This window comes from Galleria mellonella, unplaced genomic scaffold (assembly GCF_026898425.1).
Source record: "Galleria mellonella isolate WM207_F2 unplaced genomic scaffold, CSIRO_AGI_GalMel_v1 utg74, whole genome shotgun sequence".
NCBI lineage: Eukaryota > Metazoa > Arthropoda > Insecta > Lepidoptera > Pyralidae > Galleria > Galleria mellonella.
This window is the reverse complement of record NW_026442147.1, coordinates 1244649-1272632: the sequence shown is the minus strand read 5'-3', so window position 1 is coordinate 1272632 and position 27984 is coordinate 1244649. Positions and strand designations below refer to the sequence as shown.

Sequence of the window (27984 nt, the reverse complement as noted above, 5' to 3'; positions counted from 1 at the left end):
AAAATAATAAAAATAAATTTTATAGGACATAATTACACAAAGTTTATTATTATTTTTAAATTTATTTGCAATAGATACAGATTTAATTATGTCTAAGTATAAGCCAAACATATCACTCATAATTTCTTAATTATGGTAGATCATAACATCACAGAATAAATATTTTCTTATCGACCACTGGTCATAAGTTAAACTAAATTAATTTTAAAGTCCATTAGGATAAACGTAATATTCTACATTAATATGATTTAGTCTAAGGATTATTAAGTTTTAAACTAAGTACTTATCATAAAATATTGAAATACACAAATAATTTAGGAATGTTAAAAACCTGCCAATATCATCGCGTGTTAAACGATGCAATAATTAGAGTTAGACTGGTAAATTAGTCAATTTGCATTATTCATATAATTCGAAAAAATATATGTAAATGTTCACGTCATTTTATAATAATTTTTGTTTTATCGAATTATACTCAAATAACTCTAGACAAAATATTTTTGTAAACGTTTTCCTCAATACACCTTCATATTTTAGTATTGATACTGACACTAGTTAATTCACCGCTACGTATTACTTATTTTGAAATTATTTTATTGTATTTTTGATTTTATGAATACTCCAAACACTAATTACAATAACTAACCAAATCTTCAAAATATTCTACTATACATCCTCAATAATTAGGAAATAGTTATATTATAAAGATTAAAATTTGCGATATGATGGGTACAGGAATTTATATCATAATTAACAGTTCTTAATCACATCTTAACTAGTTTATTGCAAAATGGCAACAATATGTTTAAAATAATATGAATGCCAAGTATACATCACCCGCATTATTTTACATTAAACATTCTATAGTAGGTATGTAATTTTCTAGTAAATCAAGATATGACTATAGTTATTAGTCGAAATAATCGACGCAATAGATATAGACTTGCAATTTTTTGTAATAAGTAATACTTATTTTTTTCACAATGTTGAAATACCTATCTTTCGCAACGGTGAAAACCAATACGTGACCGAAGAAACCACGGTTGTTAAAACCCACTACTCCATCTACAATTGATTTCAACTAGTCACTTGAAATAAACTACAGTTGCGGAGATTAAATACAAATCTATTAAGTAAATAATACAATTCAGACGACACTAAACTTATAGGTAAGTATTAAATTTGGTAATAAACATCACAGAAAATAAGTGTTTAGTAATAAATATTAACAAAATTTATTGTGACTAAATTTATCATGTCAATTAATTGCGTTAAAATCAATAATTTAATTAAATACAAAACAAATTTATTAATGACCTAGCAGTGGAAGTTGCGTAATAAATATCTTTCGAATTACATAAATAATTCTACGTATAGGTTGTGATTTAGTTACAGTACTTTAATAAAGTCAAACTTAAAAAATCAAACCTACGTTAGATATTTCGCACATTGGTTACTAAACGTACCTACCATACCAATTGATTTCGTAGTTCAGTCAGTTTCATTTCTATAGATACTTATACAATTATTTAGGTTTAATAACACTAAACCATACAATTTCTCATCTAACTACTTACATTTAGTGAAGTTTCCTTGGTATCCTTAACATCGCCATTTTTCATTGCTGATGCCTTCATGTCTTTAAGATCTCCATTTTTTTCTTTATCGTCTTTACTTTCAGAAGTGATTTCCTTTGGGAAGTTCCATTCTTGTATATTACCATTTCCAAACAATATGAAAAATAGCGCAGACACTACATACACAGACGCACCTATGAAAAATACTGGCCTCCATTGTTCAAAAGAGTTCTGAAAAAGAAATCTAGATTAATATAGGCAAACCTATTATTATTGTTATATCTTAGTGGAAAAAAACTTTAACGATAACTTTAAATTTTTAATTAAATTATTAAACACGTAAATGTCTATTTTGATTAAAAGAGAGATGACATTGTAGTAATTAACATTAATGTTAGTAAAAAAAACATTAGAATACTATAAATATCTCAGCTAGGCAATCTTATTTAACGCCCGACACCTGAAATCCAACGGGGTCACATGTGCCCTGTTTCTCGACGTAGCGAAGGCCTTTGACAAAGTCTGGCACAGCGGCTTGATTTTCAAACTGCACAAGATGGGAGTGCCAGACAGGCTCGTGCACATCATACGAGCCTTCTTGTCCAATAGGTCATATCGCTATCGCGTCAATGGAGTGCGTTCCAGCGCACGACCGATTAGAGCCGGCGTCCCTCAAGGCGCTGTCCTCTCCCCCACCCTCTTCTCGTTGTACACCAACGACATCCCGCGTCAGCCCCGAGTGCAAATCGCCCTCTTTGCTGATGATACAGCCCTATATGTGGACAGCACGTCGGCCGCCTGTGCAGCCAACAGGCTTCAACGGGCGGTGGACGAGCTGGCCTACTGGTTCAGAAAATGGCGCATCGAAGTCAACCCAGATAAAAGCGCCGCCGTGCTTTTCACGGCCAAAAGAAAACCATCCCTTCCCGCCTCTATTCAGCTGTTTGGCACGCCCGTCCCCTGGACGAACGAAGCCAAATACCTAGGCGTGACACTAGATTCCAAGTTGAGTTTCGCATCTCATCTTAAGCGCGTCCGAGGCCTGGCCAATTTTATACTGGGACGCCTCCATCCCTTTATTAACAAGCGCAGCCAATTGTCGCTTAACGCAAAGCTGACGCTCTATAAAGCATGTATAAGACCGGTGATGACGTACGCTAGTGTCGTCTTCGCCCACGCCCTTCCTTCATTACTTCACCCCCTTCAGGTGGTGCAAAATAAATTTCTGCGACGGGCCACGGGCGCCCCGTGGTACGTGCGCAACGTGGATCTACACCGCGACCTCAAAATACCCACTATAAGGCAATTTATGAAGCAAGCGTCTCGACGCTACTTTGCCTCAGCCGAGTCCCATTCAAATCCGCTCATAGTAAGAGCGGTCAAATACAAACCCCCCATAGAGAACGTCGCTCCAAAACGTCGTCGCCCGAGGCACGCACTCTTGGACCCCGATGATCCAACTACGACGGCAAACGCGTCTCCCTCCCTACCTACCGCGGAACCCTCGACAAGAGCCCCTACAAACACACCCACACATCGCACACACCGCCCCCGCCGGCGGGGGCGAAGAACCCTCGCGACACACGGTCCGCGCGCGATCAGGTTTGCGCCCGAGCGCATAACAACCGCGTCGCAATCTCACCCACCCAGACGTACCGACCCTTCGCCGTCCCTCGACGGGGGTCGAAGTGCGGTGGCCTAAGCCGAGGCCGAGCCACTCTGGCGCCCTTAGGCGCACACACACACCGCAGTCCATAAGAAAGAGTCGACACCTCTGTCGCTCCCCTCTCGCGGGCTTGGAGTGCCATCAGCACTCGCCCCTGCATTCGCGTCCGGTGAAGCTGTAAAGGCCACACACGGCCAACAGCAAACACATTCAGAAAAAAAAAAAAAAAAAAAAAGCAATCTTATTTATAACATCTTAATTTGTTTTTATTTTTTTATTTTCTTACTCTGTTTTATTAATATTCCTAGTATCCTCTTACGATATTCTAAGGACGAAAAAAGTGGTAACACATTGTATTTTTACTCCATTATCAGAAGATACATATGTAGGTAAAAACAATTTAGTAACTTACCCCGTTTTTGGTAAAGTACGCTGTAATCATAGGCGTAAAGAAACCAGCTGTGCTGCCTACAAAGTTTGCTATTCCATATAATGTTCCAGCATAATTCGGAGCGAGGTCTTGATGATTTTGTAGATTTGTTAGCGTCGCTGCTCCGTTAAAACCCATGGACATTGTTATTAGAGATACAGAGAGTGCTGTAGAACAGCCAGCATATACTAGTAATACTAACAATAGTCCAGGTAAAATATGCGAAAATAAGCAGAAGAACTTTCTAATAGTAGTGGTAGTCATTAAGTTTCGTGCCAGTATACAATCACCAATAACTCCAAATATGGCTGCAAAAAACATTCTAGCTAAATAAGGTAGTGCTGAAATAACACCCGCAGCAGATAATTCGAAACCTAATACACTGGAGACAAATTTTGGTCCCACAGTCATTATGAAATATAGTCCCCAAAGGTTTCCGTAATGTATTAACACCATAGCCAAGAATGGAACTGATGTAATTATACTCCTGAATGGCGGTAGACCCTGAAATGAAAATAAAAACTTTTATTTAACTAAATCTCAAATCAGCTTAATTCACTATATTAAATACAATAAATCTCTAATAATGACAAGAAGACAATTCACAGCCAGATGATAACCACAATCAATTGCAACAATTATGAAGAACACAAAAATTAAGTTTGTTAATGTTATTTATTTATGTTATTTCAACACCGCCATTTTATCGTCGGCCAGATTTGACTTTAAAATCTCACAACAGCTAAGATTTTTGCTAATGAATAGTACTCAGCACGAGCATCCCGCCATCATAAACGGAATTACTACTCCTTATTCATAGATTTAAAAATAAAATTACTAACAATAAGCTTTATAATAATCACCGAAAGTTGTTTTAAATATAACATAGGATTTAGTAAACCAATAATCTGTATCAAATAATAATAATCTGCCATGGGCCCCGGCATAGAATAGGTCACCCCTTCCTTTACCGTGGGTGTGGCAAAAGGCAACTAAGGGAACTTAATGGTCGATGAATGGGCAGCAGCGTCCCTCTTTAAACATCACCAAAAGCTAATCACGGTTGCCAACCCGCCTGCCATTTGAGAGAAACCTATGTTCAGCAGTGAACAGTTAACGGCTGATATGATGAAACAAATAATTATAAGGCAACTCTTATTCATTATTATAATTGTTTGTTTGTCCACATGGATATGGATAGATACATATCTACATGATAACAAACTGCCACAAAACCCAATTTCTAACCTATTAAGTACGATTATAGCCAATTTTCCTTTTATATATCTTGAAAAGCAAAAATAGATGGTGATACTGTAAATATTGACTTACTTTGGATTTCTGAATCTTGTCTCCGAGGGCGTCTAATATATATTTTCTCTCTGTATCTGATATCCTAGGATGTTCATTAGGCGCGTCTGCAACTAGATACCACCATAAGAAACACCACAAAAATGTTATCGCTGCGGGTACATAAAAAGCTGATGCCCATCCAAATTTCTCTATAAGCGGCCCAGCTAGAGACCAAGTCACTACTGTCCCTAGAGTTCCACCCATCATGGCGCTAACGAATTTCCCTTTCTCTGCTGGTGGAGCCCATCGTGCTACTAGTACATGCAGTGCTGGATATATAAACCCCTGAAACAATGTTCCAAAATAATCATATTATAAAATAAAAAAAAATACTTTGCACAAAACTATAATTCCTGTTGCTATTATGGTGAAGTAACACATTTCACCGAACATGAACGAGGCATAAGATGGTAGAAAGTAAGCCTACACTACTATAACTCGAAATAATTTGTTTTAATATCGGTGTGTTTCAGCTTAAGAAAGTCAATCTGAAATTTAAATTTTCACATAATTTTTTTTTTTATATCAGTCATATGTATTGTTAGCAATTACACATATTCAATTCTTTCAAATAACGCAAATGGAGACATTCACGGTAAGGACATAGCCGTTTTTGATCCATAAATGAAGAAAATTGATCAGTTTTTAAATATTATCGCTAAATGTCAAATTATTAAAACTTTTCTGTTGATTATAGGCAGGTATATAATTATACTATCTTGACCTTATAAAGGCAAAAGTGATTCGGTTGTTCATGGACTCGCGAGTTTCTTTGAATTATCACTTCCCATTAGGTAAGGTTGAGATCATATACAACACCCTTTAATACAAAAAAATCACCGTTAAGGTCATGAGTAATTAAGGCACCAAGAAGTAACAAATAGACTTATTTATAACATTAAAAAGGATAAAAAAAAAAAAAAATACAAACACACTTGTTTACCTCTAAATAAGTAGTCATACTTTTTTTTTTATTTTGCTCCAGAATTTTTATTGTAAAATGTTGATTTATATCAAGAAGAAAAAAAAAACTGCGTGCAGTGTATACATTTGAAATTCAAGGAAACTATATGACCTAATACGATAATTTTCACTAATAGTCTAAACTTTATTTTTAAAAACAAAAAATATAATAAAAATATCGAATTTTAGAATCGTATAAAATCGAAATTTTGGCCTTTTATGTACAAACGATACTATTTGTACATTTTATGAACACGCTACATTGCTTATGTAGCGTCTTCATTATTCAAACTAAATTACTACGATAAAATATTATAAGGAAAATTACTCAGTCCCTGCCACGTTGGATCTAAAAATGCTTAGCAAAATATCGAGCATTACGTTCTCAACGACATTTTATGATGAATGCCTCCGATTACCTCATAAAATATTACAGTCGTGAACATATTAATTTGCTTTTATTTATAAAGGAGATTCAGGCCTAGTGTTTCATACAACGTTAGAACGGATCTCTTGGTTTTTGTAAGATATTTATCCTACAGGATGTATCATTAAAAAACAAAGACGTCTGACTTATTATGCTGCAGTTATGACAAGATAAAACTACAATAAAAATACTGACTGTTAGTGTTCGGGATCGATGATACCTTATACGTATTGTACATACATATATAACATGATATACCTAATGACGGAACGCCAAAAACAAATACACATAACAAAATTCTATGTAGATCTAAGTCGTATATGTTAAAATAATATTTAATGAATCTATTCAGAGTAACATATGCATGATGTAATATGGTCAAATATAAAGACAAACCATGAGGAATGTCAACTTACCCCCGCTAGACCGAGTAAGAACCTCACAACTACCAGGGCGATGTTATTTATAGTAGCGGCAACTGGACTTAGTGCAGTGAGTATACCGCTGACTGCTGTGCTAATAAGCACTACATAGCGAGGGCCCCAACGTTCCGCCGCCATTCCGCCCACTAGTGACGTCACTGGGTACGACCAGAAATACGAGCCGAGTATCAGAGCTTGCTGATCAGCAGACCAATCGAAGGTCTCACCAGGCACCTATAACATAATATCGCTGTCATAATAACACAAACTTGTAGATATATCCAAAGAATGGGTTTTGAAGCACTACGCTCATGAAGTTCTACAAAATGAAATAAATAATTATTTTAAAATTTTCGATTCTCGTCTCATTGAAAAAAAATATCCGTTTCTCTTATAGAATGTTTCCTTAATAGATGTAAATGATGTCAATATCATTCTGTGTATAAACTGCAAAGAAACTATTTTATTGTTTGAGAGAACTATAACCATTAGCTGAACATAGCATTCTATTTAATTATTATTACGAAAATATATGTAAATTAACTACATGACTTACTAGTAGTCATAATTTATAAAACTATTTTTAAATTAACAATGGTATGTTTAGACAATGCAAATTAATAATAAAAAATAGGGTATATAAACAGAATCGGCGAGAACTGGTATGCAGAACATACATTCTACAACTGTACTTTTAGGTCGGGTCAGTAGGTTTGACAATAATATAGAAACCAATTGCTTTCCACTAATTTATAAAAGTCCACACAGATGTATTACTTTCTGTAAGGAATGATGAATATCAATAAATTATGTTCCCTAGTTGAAATATATTACATAGACATAACATATTATTATCTTGAGAATAAAATTAATATACTACTCGACGACATTAATGGTATAACTGTTTAACATTCCGGCTCAACTTTCGATGATTTCGGGTTCAATTCCCGTACAATATAAACATTTTTGTTCATGAATATATCAGTTCTTATTGGTCTAAGTATTTTCTACATATAAATTATGTATTTGCAAAAATTATTAATAGTTCTATGGATCATATCTATAAGTTGTCTAATTAATACTCTTAGTATAAGCTATAATTTAGGAATTGATGACACTATGTAATATGCCCAAAGGTATTCATTTAAAAATTATGTCTATTACTTACTTTATTGCACACAACAAAAAAGTGCCTATATTTAATATGTATCTCTGCAAGAAGTCTGTACTTATTTCATACCGAACTTTTCATTACTAGTGCTATATATTATCTTACAAACAATGTTTCTTATATCTCAAAATAATTTGCTTGTAAAAAAAAACATACAAATGATATAATTAATAATTATAACACAATAATTGTGCTACTTACTATCCACAATACATAAAGAAAATTTACTGAAAAATGAAACCAAATATCCATATGTTGATAATCTGCATGCCGCTTTCATACCTGCCTAGGTGCTTCTCTGACGTCAGTAATGTCCACATGACGAAGTGTTGCGTTTGTGACATCGTCTGTCGGCTCACACTGAGATTGTATACTGATAAAACACGTAAACATATTAGATACGCCAGCCAATTGCGTGACTAATTTCAATCATAATATATAATAAAACACTACTCAACTGTTATTAACAAAATACCTACAGTTGAATTGACGTTGTCAACCACTTTTTGTTTTATTCATATGTTTTTATTCAATGATAAATTGTCTAACACCTCTTAGAGACAACGATATTTTACTCCCATAGACGTCATCGAGCAACGTGTGGTTTTTGTTCGAAAACAAGCAAAAACTGTTAAATTGAGTACATTTATACCTCTTTAAAGCGTTGTCTGATATTTTTTCATTTTTTTTTTTGCAGTAACTAAGTTTGTATGTCTCATCACATTAATTATAGTCTAGTCTTATATATACTTCGCTATGGAAGTACATTTATGTGTAATTATTTTGTTTACTAAAAAATTTTATTAAATCTACTATTATTCTAAAATATATTATTATTTATAATAACAAAAGCTTACGTGTTATTTTTAGGAGGGCGCGGAACCATAGCGATGAGATTTAGACTCATGTTGACCCGGAGCATGTAAATGATCCAACAGCTCGTGAACAACATTATCCATAGATTAAACCGCACTGGGATCACATCTGAAAATATAAAATACATACTTAATATAACAGAAGAAAAGTGTAAAAAAGAGTTTTCTAGATTCTTTACATAAATTTATCCATAATTATGAATATATGTCTAAATACACAAACACTAGAATAGTAAGTGTGTATGTGTAGTGTACCTACACTCTATAACGTATACCATATGTATATTTATAAATCAATAACGTTTCCATATCGCAACGAACCTGATAACTTAAACCCATACGACTTTCTTCGTGTGAGAAAATTTTACAATAAATAATAAAGATATTTTATATCTATCGAATTTTCTTTGAGCATCACTCTTTATCTTTTTATAAATGAATAAACGAGAATTAGAATAATTCGATTACAAAAAATATTAATTATATCAATTTAACTCAGACAGATTGCAGATTTCATATACTAGATAAAACTTTTTAGTAAGTTTTAGTCACCTGTTTATTATTTGTTACCTATAACTGTAAGTTTGAAATGCCTATCTTGTGAACAAATCATAAAAGAATTTACTTATTCCGTAACATTTATTTCTTAAAAAGTACCTATAACTATTATCTTAGATTATATAGATAGTGTCTCCATAGAAATGCTTCGAGAAAAACGGGTCAACTTTTTCATACAAAATTGCGTGATAAATAGTTATGATTCCTTTATAACTCCTACATTTATTTAGTGTTATAAATTTTGCACCTTTTTAATATGTAAATACTTATTTTATTTATTAAATAATACGTTAAGATGCATTTTATGCATAAGTATATAGAATACTGTAATAAAAAAAAAACTAAGTAGCTAATTTGGCAATTAGATGACAAAAAGTTGACCCGTTTTTAAGGCTTGATGCTCTATCTATATAATCTAAGTCTACTATATATTATGTATTACGAATATAAATAACATGTTACAAACATAAAAACCAGGTTGTGGTACTTAAGTGTAAAGCCACAGTATATTATTACAATCGTTTACAATGCATTTGGTAGAATGTATATAAATGCAAGTGTAAATAATTGCATGTAAACAATACTTTGTTGAAATGACGTTACTGACAGATTAAGATTGTTCTCTGTTTATATTTTTACACCAGGTAGCCAGAGATGATCGAGATCCATCAGTTTTTATTATCAATTTCCGTAACACCATACAATGTTTCCATCACGTCATAAAATTTTTCTTCATGATCACAGGTTTTTGTATTTGTTCCAAGGTTGCGATACCGGTCAAATAAAAGAACTAAATTTGTATAATTATTTAGTGATACTTTTAATTTTCCACGACGCCTATGATATCTTGGAAATGTCATGACGACATCGACATCAACGATCATTACTTATTCTTATGTTTATATACGAATTTCGCTATTATATTATACTGTAACGATAAAATCACACGAAACAATATAATATCGTCTCGTGCTACGATATATTATAAAAGCATTTATTAGTAGGGGATTTACTATTTACTAAAATATATCAATTATTACAACGCTTGCAGGATGTCATAAAGCAAATTGAATTGGGCAAAATAGTTGAACTGCACTTTTTATGTAATTTATTGTATGGTGTGGTATTTCGCTTATGTAAACTCGTGACATAGAGCCAGACGTTGAAACTAATTTTAAAATACAGTAGATATTTTTTAAAATAAATACTAACCAAAAGCAATACGTTTCGTATAAAATTCAAGAGACATTATCATCAATTAACAATATCCATTTTTAGAATACTAATACATTATTTTAATAAACAAATACATAGTGCGAACTTTTTTGTAAGTTTACAATCATTTTTGTATGTCTTGTGCTATATTAACATAGTCTAAAATGAACGACAGTAGGAGTTTAATAAATAAGCAAGTACCTAATAAGATATTTGACAATCTATTGACAATGTTTGCAAGCACAGACTACTCTAAAAGTAATTTAACATTTTAAAAAGAGTTTAATATTATTACATAAATATTCAAAATTATAATATTATAAATTAACATGAGTATAGTATCTAAACATTGTTATTTTAAAAGATAGTCCGTTTTTATTACGTATATTTTACCAGAGGGAGATATTATACAAAAGTCGTTTGCTTGGCCACCTCTGTCCCATTCGTGTTTCTACCGTGAAACAATTGTATTCGCTTGGCTGTGTTTCGGTTTGAAGGGTGAGATATGGCAGTGATTTTATAGAGTACAGAGGGATAACACCTAAGTCCTCAGGAATGGCAACGCATGGGGTATCATAGGCGAAACAGTATACTCTGTTATGTCCATGGTACTGCTCATGTGTATAGGCGAAGGTTACCACTATCCATCAGGTGGGCCGACACTTTGTTTGTCATTCTAAGTTGCATAAAAAATATAATAATATATAATTCTAATACATAGCTACTTCATAAATTATTTTAAAACTATTTTATATAGTAAAAAATAATTTTTAATTCATGTTTCTTGTAATAAATCTGCAATTAAGTTTAAGTATCAGTAGCAAATAAATCAATTTATGTATGCATTAATAAAATTTTGCCATAGTTTTTTACCATCTACCCTACGCTACTCCTTCCGGGTTAATATCATAGAGTGACTTAGCTACGATACTCTATCTATTTATCCACCTTTATGCTACCTGATGTCTGATGTGAAGATACATAAATATATAGAAATGAATAGTTGTAGATATATAATTAATTATTAGCTTTTTACAGATTGATCATATCACCTGTATCAAATGACCTTTGAAAACTCGCAATTTAAGCCAGTTTAATGCCTCCACCGTCTCGAAAAGTACCTATAATGTGACAAGTTAGTCGACATTATGTGAATCACCGAAGCGCATACTCGAAAAGCATGAACCTCGCTAATTAGTATATGACTTTACACAATAGGACACATTTTACCTATGTTACGTGACTGTTTTATTACAGACAGTTATTTCAAATACATAGAGACAGAAACTTAAGTGCAATGTTATATAAATAAAATAAAATTTATTTCTGCTACAATATGAACAGCGAAACGTGACAGAGTGTGAAAGACCTTTTCACATACATATGAAACATTTATTAACCATTTTAATAATGTATTGAATACTATTTTTTATTCTTACATGTTCATGTCTCTATCTATGCACAAAACATGCAAAAACTACTACACGAATTTTGATGGAATTTAATATGGTGATAACTTAATATCTAGATTCAGATGCAGAATATTTTTTTACTGCATACAATAATGGTATTCTTTGGAGAACATACAAAATTAAGTGCACAAATAATACTATCAACTGTCTCGAAGCTTCACTTACATAACAACGCGACATAGACGTAAACAAAAAACTTTTTTTAATTTTATAATTTGTCTGGCTAATCATCAATCTATTACAAAATCTTTTTACTTGGAAACATTGTTCTACTGTGGAGTCGCAATGGAATCGTTCTATATTAAAACTTTTATTTGTGTTAGTTTTTCAACAATAAATTTTGTTACTTTTTTATATATTTATAAGAATATGGCCACATGATGGAAAAGTGGTAATCGCCGTCTGTAAACATGAAGAAAACAATGAAATATTATGATATAATACAGAAGAAACACTTGGTGAGACCGCATATTATGGCCATCCTTTAAGGGAAAACTACCTCAGTTTAGTTGTTCACCTTCGTGAATCGTACTTTCCTTGTTCTTATTAAACACTATATGATCATAATCGAACGGTATATTTGTGATATTTTGTAAATATAATATCACAAAATATACTGCGTCATTCACAGCAATAAGACCACTCAATATTACTTCTAAAGACTAAGATCTTTTACACCTGTAAGGTTTTAAGGTATTAGATTAGTTTATCCTTTAAATTAAACTCAACTAATCCTGTTGTATTATTAAAAACTCTAACTTTACCACTAATAATATTATGTGTAACTCGTCTGAATAGGTTCCTGATGTTATATAATATGTTAAAGTGGGGGTAAGGGATTGTTAGTAATGGGATCTAATTTCCCTATTACAAGCAATACACCCTATCAGATCGACCTCCACGCGGTTCCCCCTGGAAACTATCATGGTTAATTCTAGTGAGATTCGTCACGACTGACTGGGCTGACGCACCTTCTTTCATCGTCACCTATTACCTCTCACTGGTGCCCCGCCAGCGTATACCGATAGCGCGTGCGGGTTTACCATTCCATTTACACTCATTAAAAAAATTATAAAATGTTAAATTTCAATATAGTATAGTATCATGATAAAATCACTTACTTGAATCTACTTTCCTAGTATTTTATATACCGACAATAGGGATTGGACTTTTACAAACTTGGTATGGTATTATTAAGGTAAAAACTAATAAAAGTGTCAATAGTTTCTTTATTAGAATATTAAATAGACTAGTGGATCAGACGCCTTATTTCGCATTTAATTGTGTTTCAAGTTCTATTCTAGTTCAGGTAAATTATCAAAATTGTCACGTGATATTTCATATATTCGCATTAATGACATTTCTTTTATTACTTCACATTAATATTTTCTAAAGTAGTAGAACTACTTTTTTGCATATTTTTCTGTTACAAATCTATTCTGTGATTTACAGTCCTGATCGTTTATTTGTTCCACTTAGTATATTAATGGGTATGTAATTATGTTCCTTACGTGTTTTTAAAACGAAAGTAATGCGACTACCAATTACTAAGACTAATTTCTCAAATAACATACTTAGATAAAATAATGCCTCAGTTGCGTAGTATTGCAAATAAAAAAATATATAGCTCGTGACAGACAGACTAACACATATGTAAACATCATTGGCAGAATCTTTCTACAAGGCGGTAATAAATCGCGAAAGTTCATTATTGCTTCTTTAATATTTATTACATACTTACTTTGGACATGTTTCGATACAACCGACATTTATATAGGTAACTACAAAAAACAAGAGTAAACAGAGATTGTTATTGTATGTGTTACATAGTTATTTAAAATAAATTTCTATCAGAATCTTTATAAACCAACAGGTACCGACATAGAACAATCCACATACATCCTATGTCATGTATAATTATCATCATACATATGTAAGAAATCTGGAATCAATGTGATAATAGATGGCTTGTACTTGAAATTGTCTGTGGTATTTGCTGGAACTCATATTCATTATACTTGCAGTTACTTCGCCAATATAGGGTAATCATTATATAGCCGTATTATTGCTATTTTTGTGACCAAAGTCCAAAAGGGCAGGTCCTTGTTAATCGATATTGAGCTGACCTTACAATGAAGAGCAACCAATACGACTACAAAGGTTGGTATCACAATAACGAATTAATGGCGTAATGGATAATACGTTATAGGACTCCTGTACACTGCATTGAGTTTTTGATAGAGAATATCCATTTGTGACTAATAATATTGTGACTATTAATATAAAATTAGTAAGTGTACATCTCATCTAATATTTTTGGAAGAAGAAAAAAAAAGAAAATCTGAAAATATATGCATGAGTTAAATTAAGCACTTGGTCGAGGATAACGTGTTATATAACATAAACTTATTATTGAGCATAAAATAGGTGTACAAGTACACATTATATATATATAGGGAAACCCAATGGAGAATGCTACCTATAATCCCAAGCTAATATTCTTCCCCATGCCAAATACTACGCGTATCTGTGTTAGAGCGGAAAAATTGAACAGCGGAAAAATTAAAAATATATCTTTTTTTAATGGGTGACGAAAATTGTTGACGGCTGTTAAATTTTTCCGCTCTGATGGAATGATAACTATTATATATATGATGACAGCTATCAGTATACGTTGGGGAGACACCAATAAACGATGATAAGTGAAAATAACGGATATCAGTCAGTCAATATAAATAATTAACAACAATGGTTTTCAGGGTTCTCCCTCTAGTGGTTCGTGGAGAATCACGTGGAGATCAACCTGACAAGGTATATTGCAATTGGTTTGCTAGTCCGCTTTACTATCCCTTTACCCCATTACTCTGGTATTTCCCCGTAGAAAAAGTTTACTGACCCACAATAACTGTGCTGGGCAAGCGGCTTGGTTTTGTATCTCATTTCGAGCACGAATATTTCTTTTTTTGAGTGTGAAAAAATTTATGACGCGTGTTATATGGACTTATATATGTATACAGTCAATACACCGATAAACATGTTCATCGGAGAACAATTGACATACAAATTTTCGCAGTTCGTCGGATTGAAACTCAAGACCAGTCTTGCAAGGTGGGGTAGGTAATAAAAAACAAGGTCACGACGACACTGACAAAAATCTTATGATTGGGCGTTGGCCCATTTCCGAATATAAGATGTTATTCCGCATGTATGAACTTTTATGCAATGCGCAAATTTATATAAGAAAAACTCTGTTCTATCCTTAATCTATGGTCGGTAATCACATCGCTTGAGATTGACTAGACTAATTTAGTTAATTTTTAGTGCTCGTATTAGTCTTATTAAGGATTATAAGAAAAAAAAAACAATTAGAAATTTGGATACGCCAATCTTTGCTGGGTGATCACTTAATTTTTTTTAATATTCATAATAAGGTTTTTAGGGAAATGAAATTGTTTGTTTGTTACGTTATCCAAATAAGAGGAATGTCTAAATGGATTTTAACAAAATTTCATGGTAATGTAAATGCCCCATACAATAATATTTTTTTATGGATAAAAATGGAATGGTAGCCGCGCTTCTGCTATGGATATACATTGTTGGAGCCATACATAGCCATACAGTAGTATTAGGATTCACTTAATAAGTGATGTTCCTAGATCTCATCAGAATCGAACAAATGAATCACGAGATGCATACGAAACAATGCATATAAGAAAATCATAAACATATTGTCAAACTATACAATCGAAGTTTCACCACAAACTGTTTTATAATAAGCACCAATTACATTGTCAATTCAATGTTATGGCCATACTGTGACCATGAACATGCCGTATACTGTATGGTGTTTGTTCCATTATCCATACAAGTGGAATAAATGTTCGATCGACCCCATGAACGAGCAATATTTTATGCTACGTTTTATATTATAAATACTTCCTCTTTTATTGTAGCTTGATACTATATAAAACTACGATAACACCTATTGTGTAATTTTATTTTCAAACTTGAATTTCGAGTTTATTTATATCGAATAATAATTTTACAGGATTGTATTCTTTTAGTTCTTTTATTTTAGAAATACCTTAAGATGTATTTATGTTTTAACAAAATTATGTATTTGCTTATATCACGTAATAATATAAGAGAATACGAAGATGATGATTCGATAGCATTTTTATGAAAATCATATTGATTTATGTTTTCAGAATCAAACGCCATGGTCTCGCAAATGTACTAATAGCATCACATTTATTCTTATATGATTTCTGTAGGTATCCTGTATAAAGGATGCGTGAAATACAGAACCATTGAGGGAGGGAATCGTTAGTAATGGGATTTTTGTCACCATTTTTAGCTACATACCGTCGACAATATACATACACATACATTATTAAGCCGATCTCCGCGCGGTTTCAACTAAAAACTATCTAGTTCATTCCCCGTGAATTCGTCATTATAGACTAATTAATTGGACTAATCTTTCTTGTCTTTCATTTGCGTATAGGGTCAGTTAAGCCATTTGATATTGACTGATTAGGATCTTTTGTACTTCCCTCTTTCTTATACTATAATTTTATAGATCCTATGTGTTACCTTTGCGATATCCTACGGTTTAAGATATCTATAGTCCCCTAGCTTCGGATAAGTCGTTCCCAGTACACTCATACGCATACTTCCCAAACAAATCACAGTTGCACATCAGATGTTCTATGGATTCCGATTCCTCACTGCACAATCTACAGTGTGTCCGAGGATAAACTCATCTTGAGTAGTATACGCCTTAAGTCCAGTTATATAGTATATGTCCAGTTAAGGCACTCTTGTCTGTCACCACTGTAGAATAGTTTATAACATCCCTCGAGCTTGTTGTTTAAGAACTTTTTAGAATGCCTGAGATCCTTCAATGTCCTCTATTCCTTTTGCTGTTCTATCACAGACTCCTCATAGTTAATAACTCTTGATGCAAATACAACGAATGGTTCAGGACTTATCATTTTTGATTCTGACCTCCGTCTCACCAACCGTCGGCCTTTAATCTCTATATGTCTAGGGACCTATACCAAACTAACTAAATTGAACTATATCCTCATCTATCTTTTTTCATTGGTGACCTGCCAACATATAACATTAACGTAGGCGAGGCTACCATTCCTTTTTCATCCCATTAAAACAATATATAGAACCATTAATTAGTGCTGTCTATTGACAACACGCGAATGTCTAACCATTTGGTCAGGTCTTTAAAAACACCACAAGTTTGGTCACATATCTATATTACAAATATATCGTTTTCTTATTATATAGATAATTCATTTATGCCTTTAAAACTATCTACATCTACATTTTTATGATTGTGTGTCTTTATCAATAATTGTCATTGAATTATTTTATATAGTTGTAATCACAAATTCGATAGATAAAATTCATATAAAAATTATATTTTAATCTTAGATTATATAGATAGAGTCTTAAAACCAAGTCAACTTTTTATCATTGAGTCTGCTAATTTGACTTACCATGTTACGATTTGTTCTACATACTTACTGTGTGGTCCCAGCTTGACATGAGAGGTGACTAAGGAAATTTAATAGTCAAGGGATGGACAGCAGCGTCGCTCTTAAAACATCTCTAAAGCCTAACTGCGGTTGCTAAGCCGCCAGCCAAACGTGACGACTACTGGTAAAACCCCCCAATAAAGGAAGGCCTATGTTTAGCAGTGGACAGCTAACAATTAATATGATAATAACTTCTATTTCTTTAAATACCTTTTTGGAAATAAATACTTTTGAAAGCGAACAGATCTATACACTTTCGAATTTTGTAATATTGCGGGATACATAGATAATTGATAGTTGAGTATTATATCTAAAAGAACTGTCTACCTCAACTAACGCAAAGACGAACTTTTTAGATACTGTACGATCAAAATCTTTCGTCTTAAAGTGTAGTATTGTTAATATAGCAAATATAAATAAATCAAATGACCATCTGTGTGATAAAAATCACCAATTATGTACAAAATTAATTAAATAACATTAAAGTGCGCCATTTAAATAAATCAAGCTGTTTTTATTGAAATATTTGTGCTACTCTATCCAGATATTATTCAATCACTGGTATATCCTTATGATATACCATTATTAAGTTAAATATTTAAATGTAGATACGTACTTACGATGCGTCAAAAATAATTAACGTAAAAAACATAAGTTACGATTTGTTTACATCATAGAATTGACTCGTAGATACTCCTATTAAATTATAAAAATAATTCTAACTATAGTAATGATCTAATTTTTAGAAGATTATATATAATCAATAGTAAAATACATATATCTTTCCTACTGATACCTAATATGTAATCAAGAAAATCATACAATTTGTAATAAGATTCATATAATTCGGTAGCTAATGTAGATACCTACTGCTCAAGGTCATTAACTGTGTATCTGCCCAATTTAAACAAGGAAATAATTTGAAATTTTAACGACAAATCGCGTATAAATACTAGACAACACGAGCGACTTAAAAAAAGTCAATGACATTGAATCTACCTTGAAAGGAGCATAATATATAATTTTAAAGTTTTCGAGTCTTTTGCACATAATTGTAACTTTAATTTTAAATAAAATATATATTTGTGTATTGTGGATTTAAGTATACTAGAATAATATAATTTTGTATATCATTAAGTAAATATAGTTTTTAATGTAGATAATGTTACCATACTATTTTTTTTTTATTGTACGCATTCACTACCTACTTCTTGGTGCCCTGAAAAAAGCTCTTACAGTGTCAAGCTCGCCTGTGGCACGTCTTTGTTCATAATAACAAATATCAATGTAATGTTTGCGTGTAAAATATAAGTAAAATGTACTTAAAAAATCAAGCATTTACATCGCCATTTTAATATATTTAATACATATTATGTCTTGCTAGTTGTATCCCGCGGCTCCATTCGCGGCTCAGTACATAAAGTAGGTATCTTATGTGCGAAGTTACGATATCACCTTCCCCTATATTAATTTTCATAAAATTTTGTCCAATAATTTTTGGGTGAACAAGTAACAAATATCAAACCATCCATCCATCGTAACAAATGTTCACATTTATTAAATTAAACTAGCTTTTTCCGTGACTTCGTTCGCATCACCGATTTACTAACCTGTAGAAAAAGTAGCATATAACCGTCTCTAGAGTCCGATCTATCTTTATACCGAAATTCTACATAATCAATTTAGCAGTTTAGACATAAAAGTGTAACAATCAAACTCATTTTCGAATTTATAATATTATTTAAGCATAGTTGAGAGAAGGATTGACTTTGTCCTCGTGACTGAGATAAAAAGTAATTTATATGCTTTAATAACCTTTTCCATGTGAAATAGCACTCGTAATGTGCTAAGAAGAAGGATACAAAGTTACCTTTACACCTCATATACAGCATCTATATATATTGCAGTAATTCCTTAAATGTACGTACAATTTAATATCCATAAATATAATATATTGAATATCTTACTTTAACAATCATTCAAGGTGATTCGTCTGTCATTAATTACTTCAGTTGATGGAATTATTATCCTTTTTTATAAGCATCCCTCTCATATTCCTTCTTTTCCAGCACAAATGATCCAAACTTCTTTTATTTTTTTCAAGTAGTTTTCATCTACAATATAGATATTCTCTTTTGATTTTTATTTGAATTACCTATACTTTTCATCTCGATTCAAAGTTTTCTTCGGAAAACTTCTCAATCGCACTTTCACATATACACACTTGCTTTTACCTATTATATAAATCAATTATTAAGCAAGTTCAATATATTATAATAAAATAACATATATATTACCATTCTTGTTATAATTTACTACAATATTGATTTTTACACCTACAATACGGGTTTTCGTTTACGTCATCCTGTCCAATGAGATTTACATTTATTTTGATTTTGGTATTATTTCAGCATAATAAAAATATTATATAACAGGCAAATTTATATACAAAATTGTGGAGATTAAAATAAATCGTGTTTAGAAAAGAATCCCAAATGAATATATTAATAGAGAATTTAAACAAATTTTAGCATTTCTCTAGAGTTGGTAGATAAAACACAATAATTATTTAAATGATACTGTTTAATCTTTTTATAATATATGAAATTGCTAAATCACATTAAGTACCTAATTTTTAGGCAGACGAAGCCGTAATAAATCGTAAACCGTAACATACGAGTACACTACCGTATACCGGAAAACAATATGATAATGATATTGTTATTCCGGCATTTCTAAGGCCTGAACCACTGTTTCAAAATTTTATAGAAAATGAGTATTTTAATTTAATAGGTAGTACTTTTAATCAAATCAAATGTATCTATTATAAGTATATTAGAGTGAAGGGACTATCTGTAATGAAGAGGTTAGTTCTCATGCTCGCAAGATATTCTATCAGGTTGATCTCCACGCAGTCCCTCCTTGAAACCATCGTGGTTATATCGTAATGAACTCACCATGATGGGCTCACTGATGTGATTTCGTCCTCATTTCATCCTCAATTGATGCCCTACTTTTGTATTTTGTTGACATAGGCGGATACCGACACCATTTCATCTTCATCCATCGAAAAAAATATAGATATCAAAAAAGACAATCCGTAGCCTTATCGCAGCGTTACTTACCAGGAATCTAAACCATTCAGAGATTCACTAAAACATACAAACAACAACAAAACATTACATCAAAATCGTTCTAACGATTTAGGAGAAATTCAGTGACATACACACGTGCATAAAAATGATAGACATATAAAGATTGGTATAAAAAATCAGAGAGACAAGGCAGTTATTTAGTATTATTATTTGATTGTGTGTTATTATCCAGGAAACAAACCATCTTGACATTGGTCTATAATTATATTTTTATAGACTACCTATTTCGGAAATAAATATAATTATATGCTGACTTTATAATGCAAATAAATATTAATGAAGATCTATATTTAATTTTATTAGATTTGTTCTCTTGTGAATGTCAAAACATACGAAAGACATTGTTTAACTATATAAGGCGTTTTAATTTATGTTTATTTGTTTTGGAAGAAGTTTAAACAATTATCAAAAACTACCAATATTGCATATTTATTAAATTCCCGTTGTACCGCTGTATATAAATGTTAATCTAGGCTTCGTCCGAGCAATCTTGTTATCATCTTCGTGTCAGAATAAAATACAGTCCATACAAATAAACATTAAATCTTACGTGTGGAAAATGGATACTAATGCTATTGAATACATCCTAAAATAAAAATACAAGTACTGTTTGTGTACTTGTATCTTAACATCATTAACGAACCGGTTTTGTATTGTTTATGACAAAGCACTGCCACCATCACATCAAGAAACTATCAGATGTCATACCTAAGGGTGCATTTATTTTTCGACTAATTCATCGCATGGCTTTTTTAAACATATCAGGATAAAACGTTATGTATATGTTAATTTAACATATGATTTGTCTCTCTAACAAATGTAATTCAAATCCATACATATGTTTAAGCGTGATCGAGTAGTACTAAATATCCAAATGTCTTTACAAATTACACATTACATACAATATCCATAGTTCACGTTTACATAAGTAATAATAATTTTATATTTTTATTATATTTATACATAACTTATGTTTATAGAAATAATATATAAATATAATAAAAATATTAGTACAAATAGATAGATACTTAACAAATTAGATAAATTATTTAACAGAAGGAGATTCTGTACAAATGTAATTTGCTTAGGTACCTCTGTACCACTCGTGTTTCTACCATGAAGTAGTTGTGTTTGCACGGCTGTTTCGGTTTGAAAGGTGGGACATGGCAGTGAATTTACAGGGTACAAAAGAATAACACCTGAGTCCTCAGGAATGGCAACGCATGGGGGGTATCATGGGTGACATACCCAGTTATGTCCATGGTACTGCTTATCTCTATAGGCGAAGGTTACTACTTTCCATCAAGTGGGCCGTCAGCTTGTTTGCCATTTCAAGTTGCATAAAAAAACTATGAATATATGTATCTATAGAAAGATACAGTAGGATAAATGAAACAAAAAATGGCACATGAAACATAACATCGTCCGTAAAATATAAAATATCAACCGATAGTAATTCATCTAAGATTTTAATTCTAAGGATTATCTTAAGTAAGAATAGACTTTTAGGCAAACGTCATCATGGATAATGAAATAAATTTTCATTTAATATAGATGGCACGTAATGAATATGGCCTAGCACTCTGAAAACTACCATTGCATGCACACATTATATGTAATTATATAATTAGTCCGGTAAATATATCTAATTGTCATACTTATACATCTATAAATGTGCGTCGACACAAATCAAATCTGTTGGGAGAAAAATTACGAAGTAGTAAGTACCATTAGGTATACCTACAACTAATAATGACAAATAAACTAAATGTCTATCTAATGTTACCCTAAACAGGAAGAGACATAATCATAAATCGCTTAATAGGTCGATGCATCATGGAAATATTTCTGCTAAAAGAACTTCTTAATTTATACTTTAAGTGTGTGTTACACGATATCTGCCAATTTTGATCATTTTTTCTTGAATCGTTTGGCTTCTCCTGTATTTTTTCAAGTACAATATTAAATTATCAGTCTAGATATTAAGTCTTATTCAGAAATTTATATTAACATAACATAGAAACAATGCATTTACGATACACGTGATTTTTCAGGTCTTAATACAAAGGTTACCTGTAACTTGTTTGCAATTATCTAAAAAGTTATATTTACCCCCTCCGCCCCTCGCATAAAAATATATTACGTTAAAAATGCATTCCGTTTTTTGCGAATGTAACAGAAGCCTTTCTCAGTTAAGTCGAGATAAAAATCCAATAAAACCACGTCCGCAATTGTATGACCACAATTTTTTTTATCGCCCACATTCTATTCCTTTCGAGAATAAACAACGAGACGTATTTGATAACACAGGCTTCCGCGGCGGGCAACAAATCTTGACGTTGGAGTCTATGTTGACATAATTTCAATGTCTGGGCCAATCAATCGATTGATTTACTCAAACATCGATTGTTTATTGTCGCAATTTTTTGAAACACGAAAGTTGACATTAAATAACTGCGAGAATTTATAAACCTACAGGAATTATATTATTTTACCAGACTACCCCAGAATATATAACATCACCATTATTTTAATAACAGAAGTTTTTAAATTTATAGTAATAATAATATATGTGTATTAGTACAAAAACTACGCCTAAATGACAATATTATTAAAATACCAAAATCATATTTATTATTTTCTTAAGAACTTAATACCCCATAATTTAAGATTTACTGTAGAATAAAATGTTGTAAATAAACAGACATATTTCAATAATTATTTAGTGATTGAAAAATTAAACAAATAAAAATTAATTATAAATAAATGTTTACATCTAAAAAGTAGATATTATGTGTGGTGATCGAATAAAAATACAAGATATCACAACTTCTTTCTGTCCGCAGCATATGGAAATCAAGCACAGTGCACCAGCGCCAGAGAAGGAAAACCTATATTAAAACTAACTACGTCTTCCTCTTATGGCAAAAAACTTCTATACAGAAGCGGAATATTAATAAATTATTAAGGAAAAAAAGCTACACTACAACTAACAGACAGATGTAGCATATACCTACCCTACACATACCAAATTACTTGCATCAAATTTGCATTCGTATGCTTCTATCATTCATATCTATCATGCTATACGTATTTATATTTTATGTATACTTTTATTTTTATTATGCCTGACCGGTTTCGCTTAATAGTATTCTCAAAGATCTATAACAAAAAATTGTGGAATAGTACAAATGTTCTTGCAAAGATTATAAACTCGAAATTCCACACTGTGCAAAAAATCAACACATTAATAAAATCTACTGTATATCTCTATCTATCATCTAATATGCTTTTATTTATTAACCACCTTAATGATCAAAATAACTATACCAAATTTTAAACAAACAGACAAACAAAATCACTTTCACGTTTATTAGATAGGATTAAAAATAATAAATAGAAAAAAAATGTAAAATGTTTTTATTAATACTTAGCGATAATATGAGAACTTAGAAGCGCATTTTAATAATTATTAGATTCCATACTCCATAGAAGCTTATCATGTTTACTTTATAGTTATAACGTTTTTAGGGTTCCGTACCTCCAAAGGAACAACGGAACTCTTATAGGATCACTTCGTTATCCGTCCGTCCGTCTGTCAAGACCCTTTTACTTAGGAACGCGTGGAGGTTCAAATTAAAGTATCAAGTTAAAATTAATATCATATACTCAGGTCTGCAATTTCTTAAAGCAGTGAAAAAATCAAGTTTCGAAATCGACGCAATCAAAAGATACGGTCATTTATGTTCTACTAATATCGCATATTTTGACATTCGCAAAGGGAATCAAAACTTAAAAGGTACTTCCCGTTGACTTAGAGTCATAAAATTTGGCAAAAAGCAATATCATGTAGCACGAGTAAAGGAAAAAATCTGAAACTTATAAATTTATAGTTATTTCACAAAAAAAATTAAACTTGATAATTTTATACGGAACCCTCGTTGCGCGAGTCTGACTCGCACTTGACCAGCCTTTTTTTCTACAAATCACATCAAATCAATTATCATTGAATAGATGTAATATTTTTTATTTGTGATTTCACCTTCTCAAGATCTCTTTGTGTTGTAAAAATGGAAAGAACTATAATTCTTCTAGTTAATACATACACAAAGTCTATCTAGAATATATTTCATACCAGCTTTTCCGCGACTTCATCCACGTGACCAGGATAAAAAGTATCTAATATTCTCCATATTAAATAATATATATACTTTTATGTCCAACTGTTATGGCGCAAAAAAGTAACAAATAAACTCACTTAAATACTTATAAAATTAGTAGGGACAGTTAAGGAAATAACACATAATTATAACAAATGTAAATTTATTATTTATATTGTTATGATAGCATCTAAATAAATAAATTATAAAAAAAAATTGACAGAAATTATGTGTTTTGGACTGGTGATTATACCCAACCAGTGTCTATGTAACTACGTTACGGCTTGTTGAACAAACGTTAATACTTAGTTGCAAATATAATCAACCTTCACTATATTATTTATTATTTTTAACGGTTCCTAAATATTTTATTCTCTGTTATAGATAGATTTTCAATTTGTTTTATAATTTTACGCGACTTGTAGTTATAGTCCAGTTTATTGTGTATTTGCAAAAAGCTATTGAAAATGTATAAACAAAGAAAAACTAATAAAGAAAATATAGAAATTCTTGAATGACCATAGACGATTAGTAGAGCCACGAGAAAAAAAAATCAGTCTAAGATTTACAATATTCATTACCCTTTTATGTTTATTTTTTCCGTCGATTTCAAAAGGGATATTATAAATTACACTTTTTCCTGTACATTGTAAAATATCTTTGCCAATAATGAAGTCAGCTTTTTTGTGATACTTGCATGGTCATATTTTGGCTTGAAATGTGGTAAAGAAATTACAAGATATGGAGGCATAAGATCATAATCTTTAGGAATGTAATACACATGAGGAATACCATAGATATCATTTTTCATTCTGCCATATTCATAGTGCCGTTCATTTTTAAAGGCAATAGTTTCCACTTTGCTTCAGGTGAATTTTTAGTGTGAGCATACCGTGTGGTTCCGGCATAGAATAGACCACCCCTAAGAGGCAGCTAAAGGAACTAATACTCAAGGCATACAATACTCATGGTTTTTTGAAATTTAATCTCGTTTCAAAAACTTTTTCTGTCGTAAGTAGGTACTACCTATATTATTCTAATATGGTTTACTATATTTCAAAAAAAATAATACGGGTATAAATAAGTAAAGGAAATATTTCTTTCAATTACAAATTTAATATCCCATTATTAAATACCGTAGCGATAGTGGTAATACATCATTTCATATTTAACCCAACCATGAAAAACTATTAAATCCACGTAGGTATATAAATCCAATAAATAATACATAGATCCTATATACCCATATATAGAAATAGTACCTATGTCAGTTACTGCATTATTTGATTCTCTTTCATATCACATATATTTTCTATTTTTTATAGAAAATTTTTAAACAAACAAAACGCACACGCAACAAATTCCGCGATTACGATTATTAAGTTCATTCGGCCCATCACACCCCCATGATTTGCCACTACCTAAAGTTTTTATAATGTTATATTGTTTATTTATATAATATCAGGCAACGAATGTATGAATTACGTACATACATTTCAAAACTAATCATATTGCTTTGTGTTTTAGATTAAATAAGTACATTATATACATCCACCCTTTGCGTAGTGCTGCTCCAATCAAATTTTTTATGAAACGTTATGAAAAGTTAAAATAATAATTTTTAAGCTAAACAATACGCATTGTGAATATAAAATATGAAAAATACTAGTAATTTCATCTTGCAATTTTTATATGTATTTTTCGCATTTATTAGTAAATCTCCTCTAAAGTTTTTGTCTTGTTTACAAAATATTTTACCCAATCAAGTTATAAATTTACGTCTAACTGCTTGATCTACTTATTGCTACTCTATTGTACTTGGTCTATTGAACTGAAAAGTGATAAATCATTTATAACGAACCCTACTATTATTTATATATCAAATTATAAGTTATAATTATATATTAATATAAGTAGACCTCCAAATCTACGTTTAGTATACGTTTTTAAGCATTGTGTGTATACATTAACATAATTGTATATTTAAAACACAAATATATGTAATTATACATATACAATTAGCATTAAATCCGTCTTTCGTACTAAACTTTTTTTGTAAATATAGTCAATATATAATATTTAAGAAGCTCTTGCCAAATATATAAAATAAATATATACATATTAATAGTTTTTTTTTTTTATTTGAGAGCAATAAAGAACATTATATTATTTGATTGTATATGAATTTAAATTCACAACAAATATTAAAATATATATATACTGTTTGAGTAACAGTTGAACAATTTTGTATGAAACGCCGTACATAGGCTGTATCTACTTTATCACAAAGTATATTATTTAATCCAATAAATACCTATTAAATTCCAGACATCCAGTTGAATTACTGATACTATGTATATTAAATTACATGAACCCACAAGTCATGCATAAAAATGTATATATCAAAATACACAATTTATACTAAATTAACTAACTCGAACATTTCAAAACTTATTACATCAAAATTCAGATTTGTAAATACAAATTGTTTCGACAATTATACATTTTCAAAATTGATCCAACAATCTACGAGTGTTCGCATTTTAATAATTAAAATTTGGTTTATTTATTAATTAATCAATTCATGAAAAAAAACTTTAAACTCCATATATTTAAAGCAATTCTACCCGCATAACCAAAACTGAATTAAGTAATTCTACAAGACATAGTTCTTATAATTAGCACTTACCAAAAAACTTAATGAATAACACTGCCATGTTTATGTAAAATTTAATTTAAAAGTCTATGTTATAAATTCTTGTCACGATTATATTTAATTTTCACTTCTATACGAACATTTTGTTCCGTACGATTGCGGACGCGCAAATCGACGCTCGCGGAGTACGTGCGCGCCGGTACCTAGGGCCGGTGTGCCTGCAGGTAAAAGCGATGTTGATTCAACAACGTGTTCCACACCGAATGCGAATCATACGGACGGTGATCTGACGAAGCTTGGCAGGTGAGTGGCCGTACTGGTCGGCC

General features: G+C 31.4%; 1 protein-coding gene across 1 annotated transcript; it reads right to left on the bottom strand.

Moving 5' to 3' along the window:
* Window positions 1–42: 42 nt before the first annotated feature.
* On the bottom strand, window positions 43–27957 carry LOC113516072 (sialin-like). The gene is made up of 7 exons (XM_026900423.3): window positions 27692–27957; window positions 8867–8993; window positions 8292–8382; window positions 6833–7072; window positions 5006–5311; window positions 3656–4177; window positions 43–1808 (listed from the first exon to the last, which is right to left on the bottom strand). The coding sequence occupies exons 1-7, from the start codon at window positions 27717–27719 to the stop codon at window positions 1566–1568; spliced, it is 1557 nt and encodes a 518-aa protein (XP_026756224.1). The 5' UTR covers window positions 27720–27957; the 3' UTR covers window positions 43–1565.
* Window positions 27958–27984: the final 27 nt, after the last annotated feature.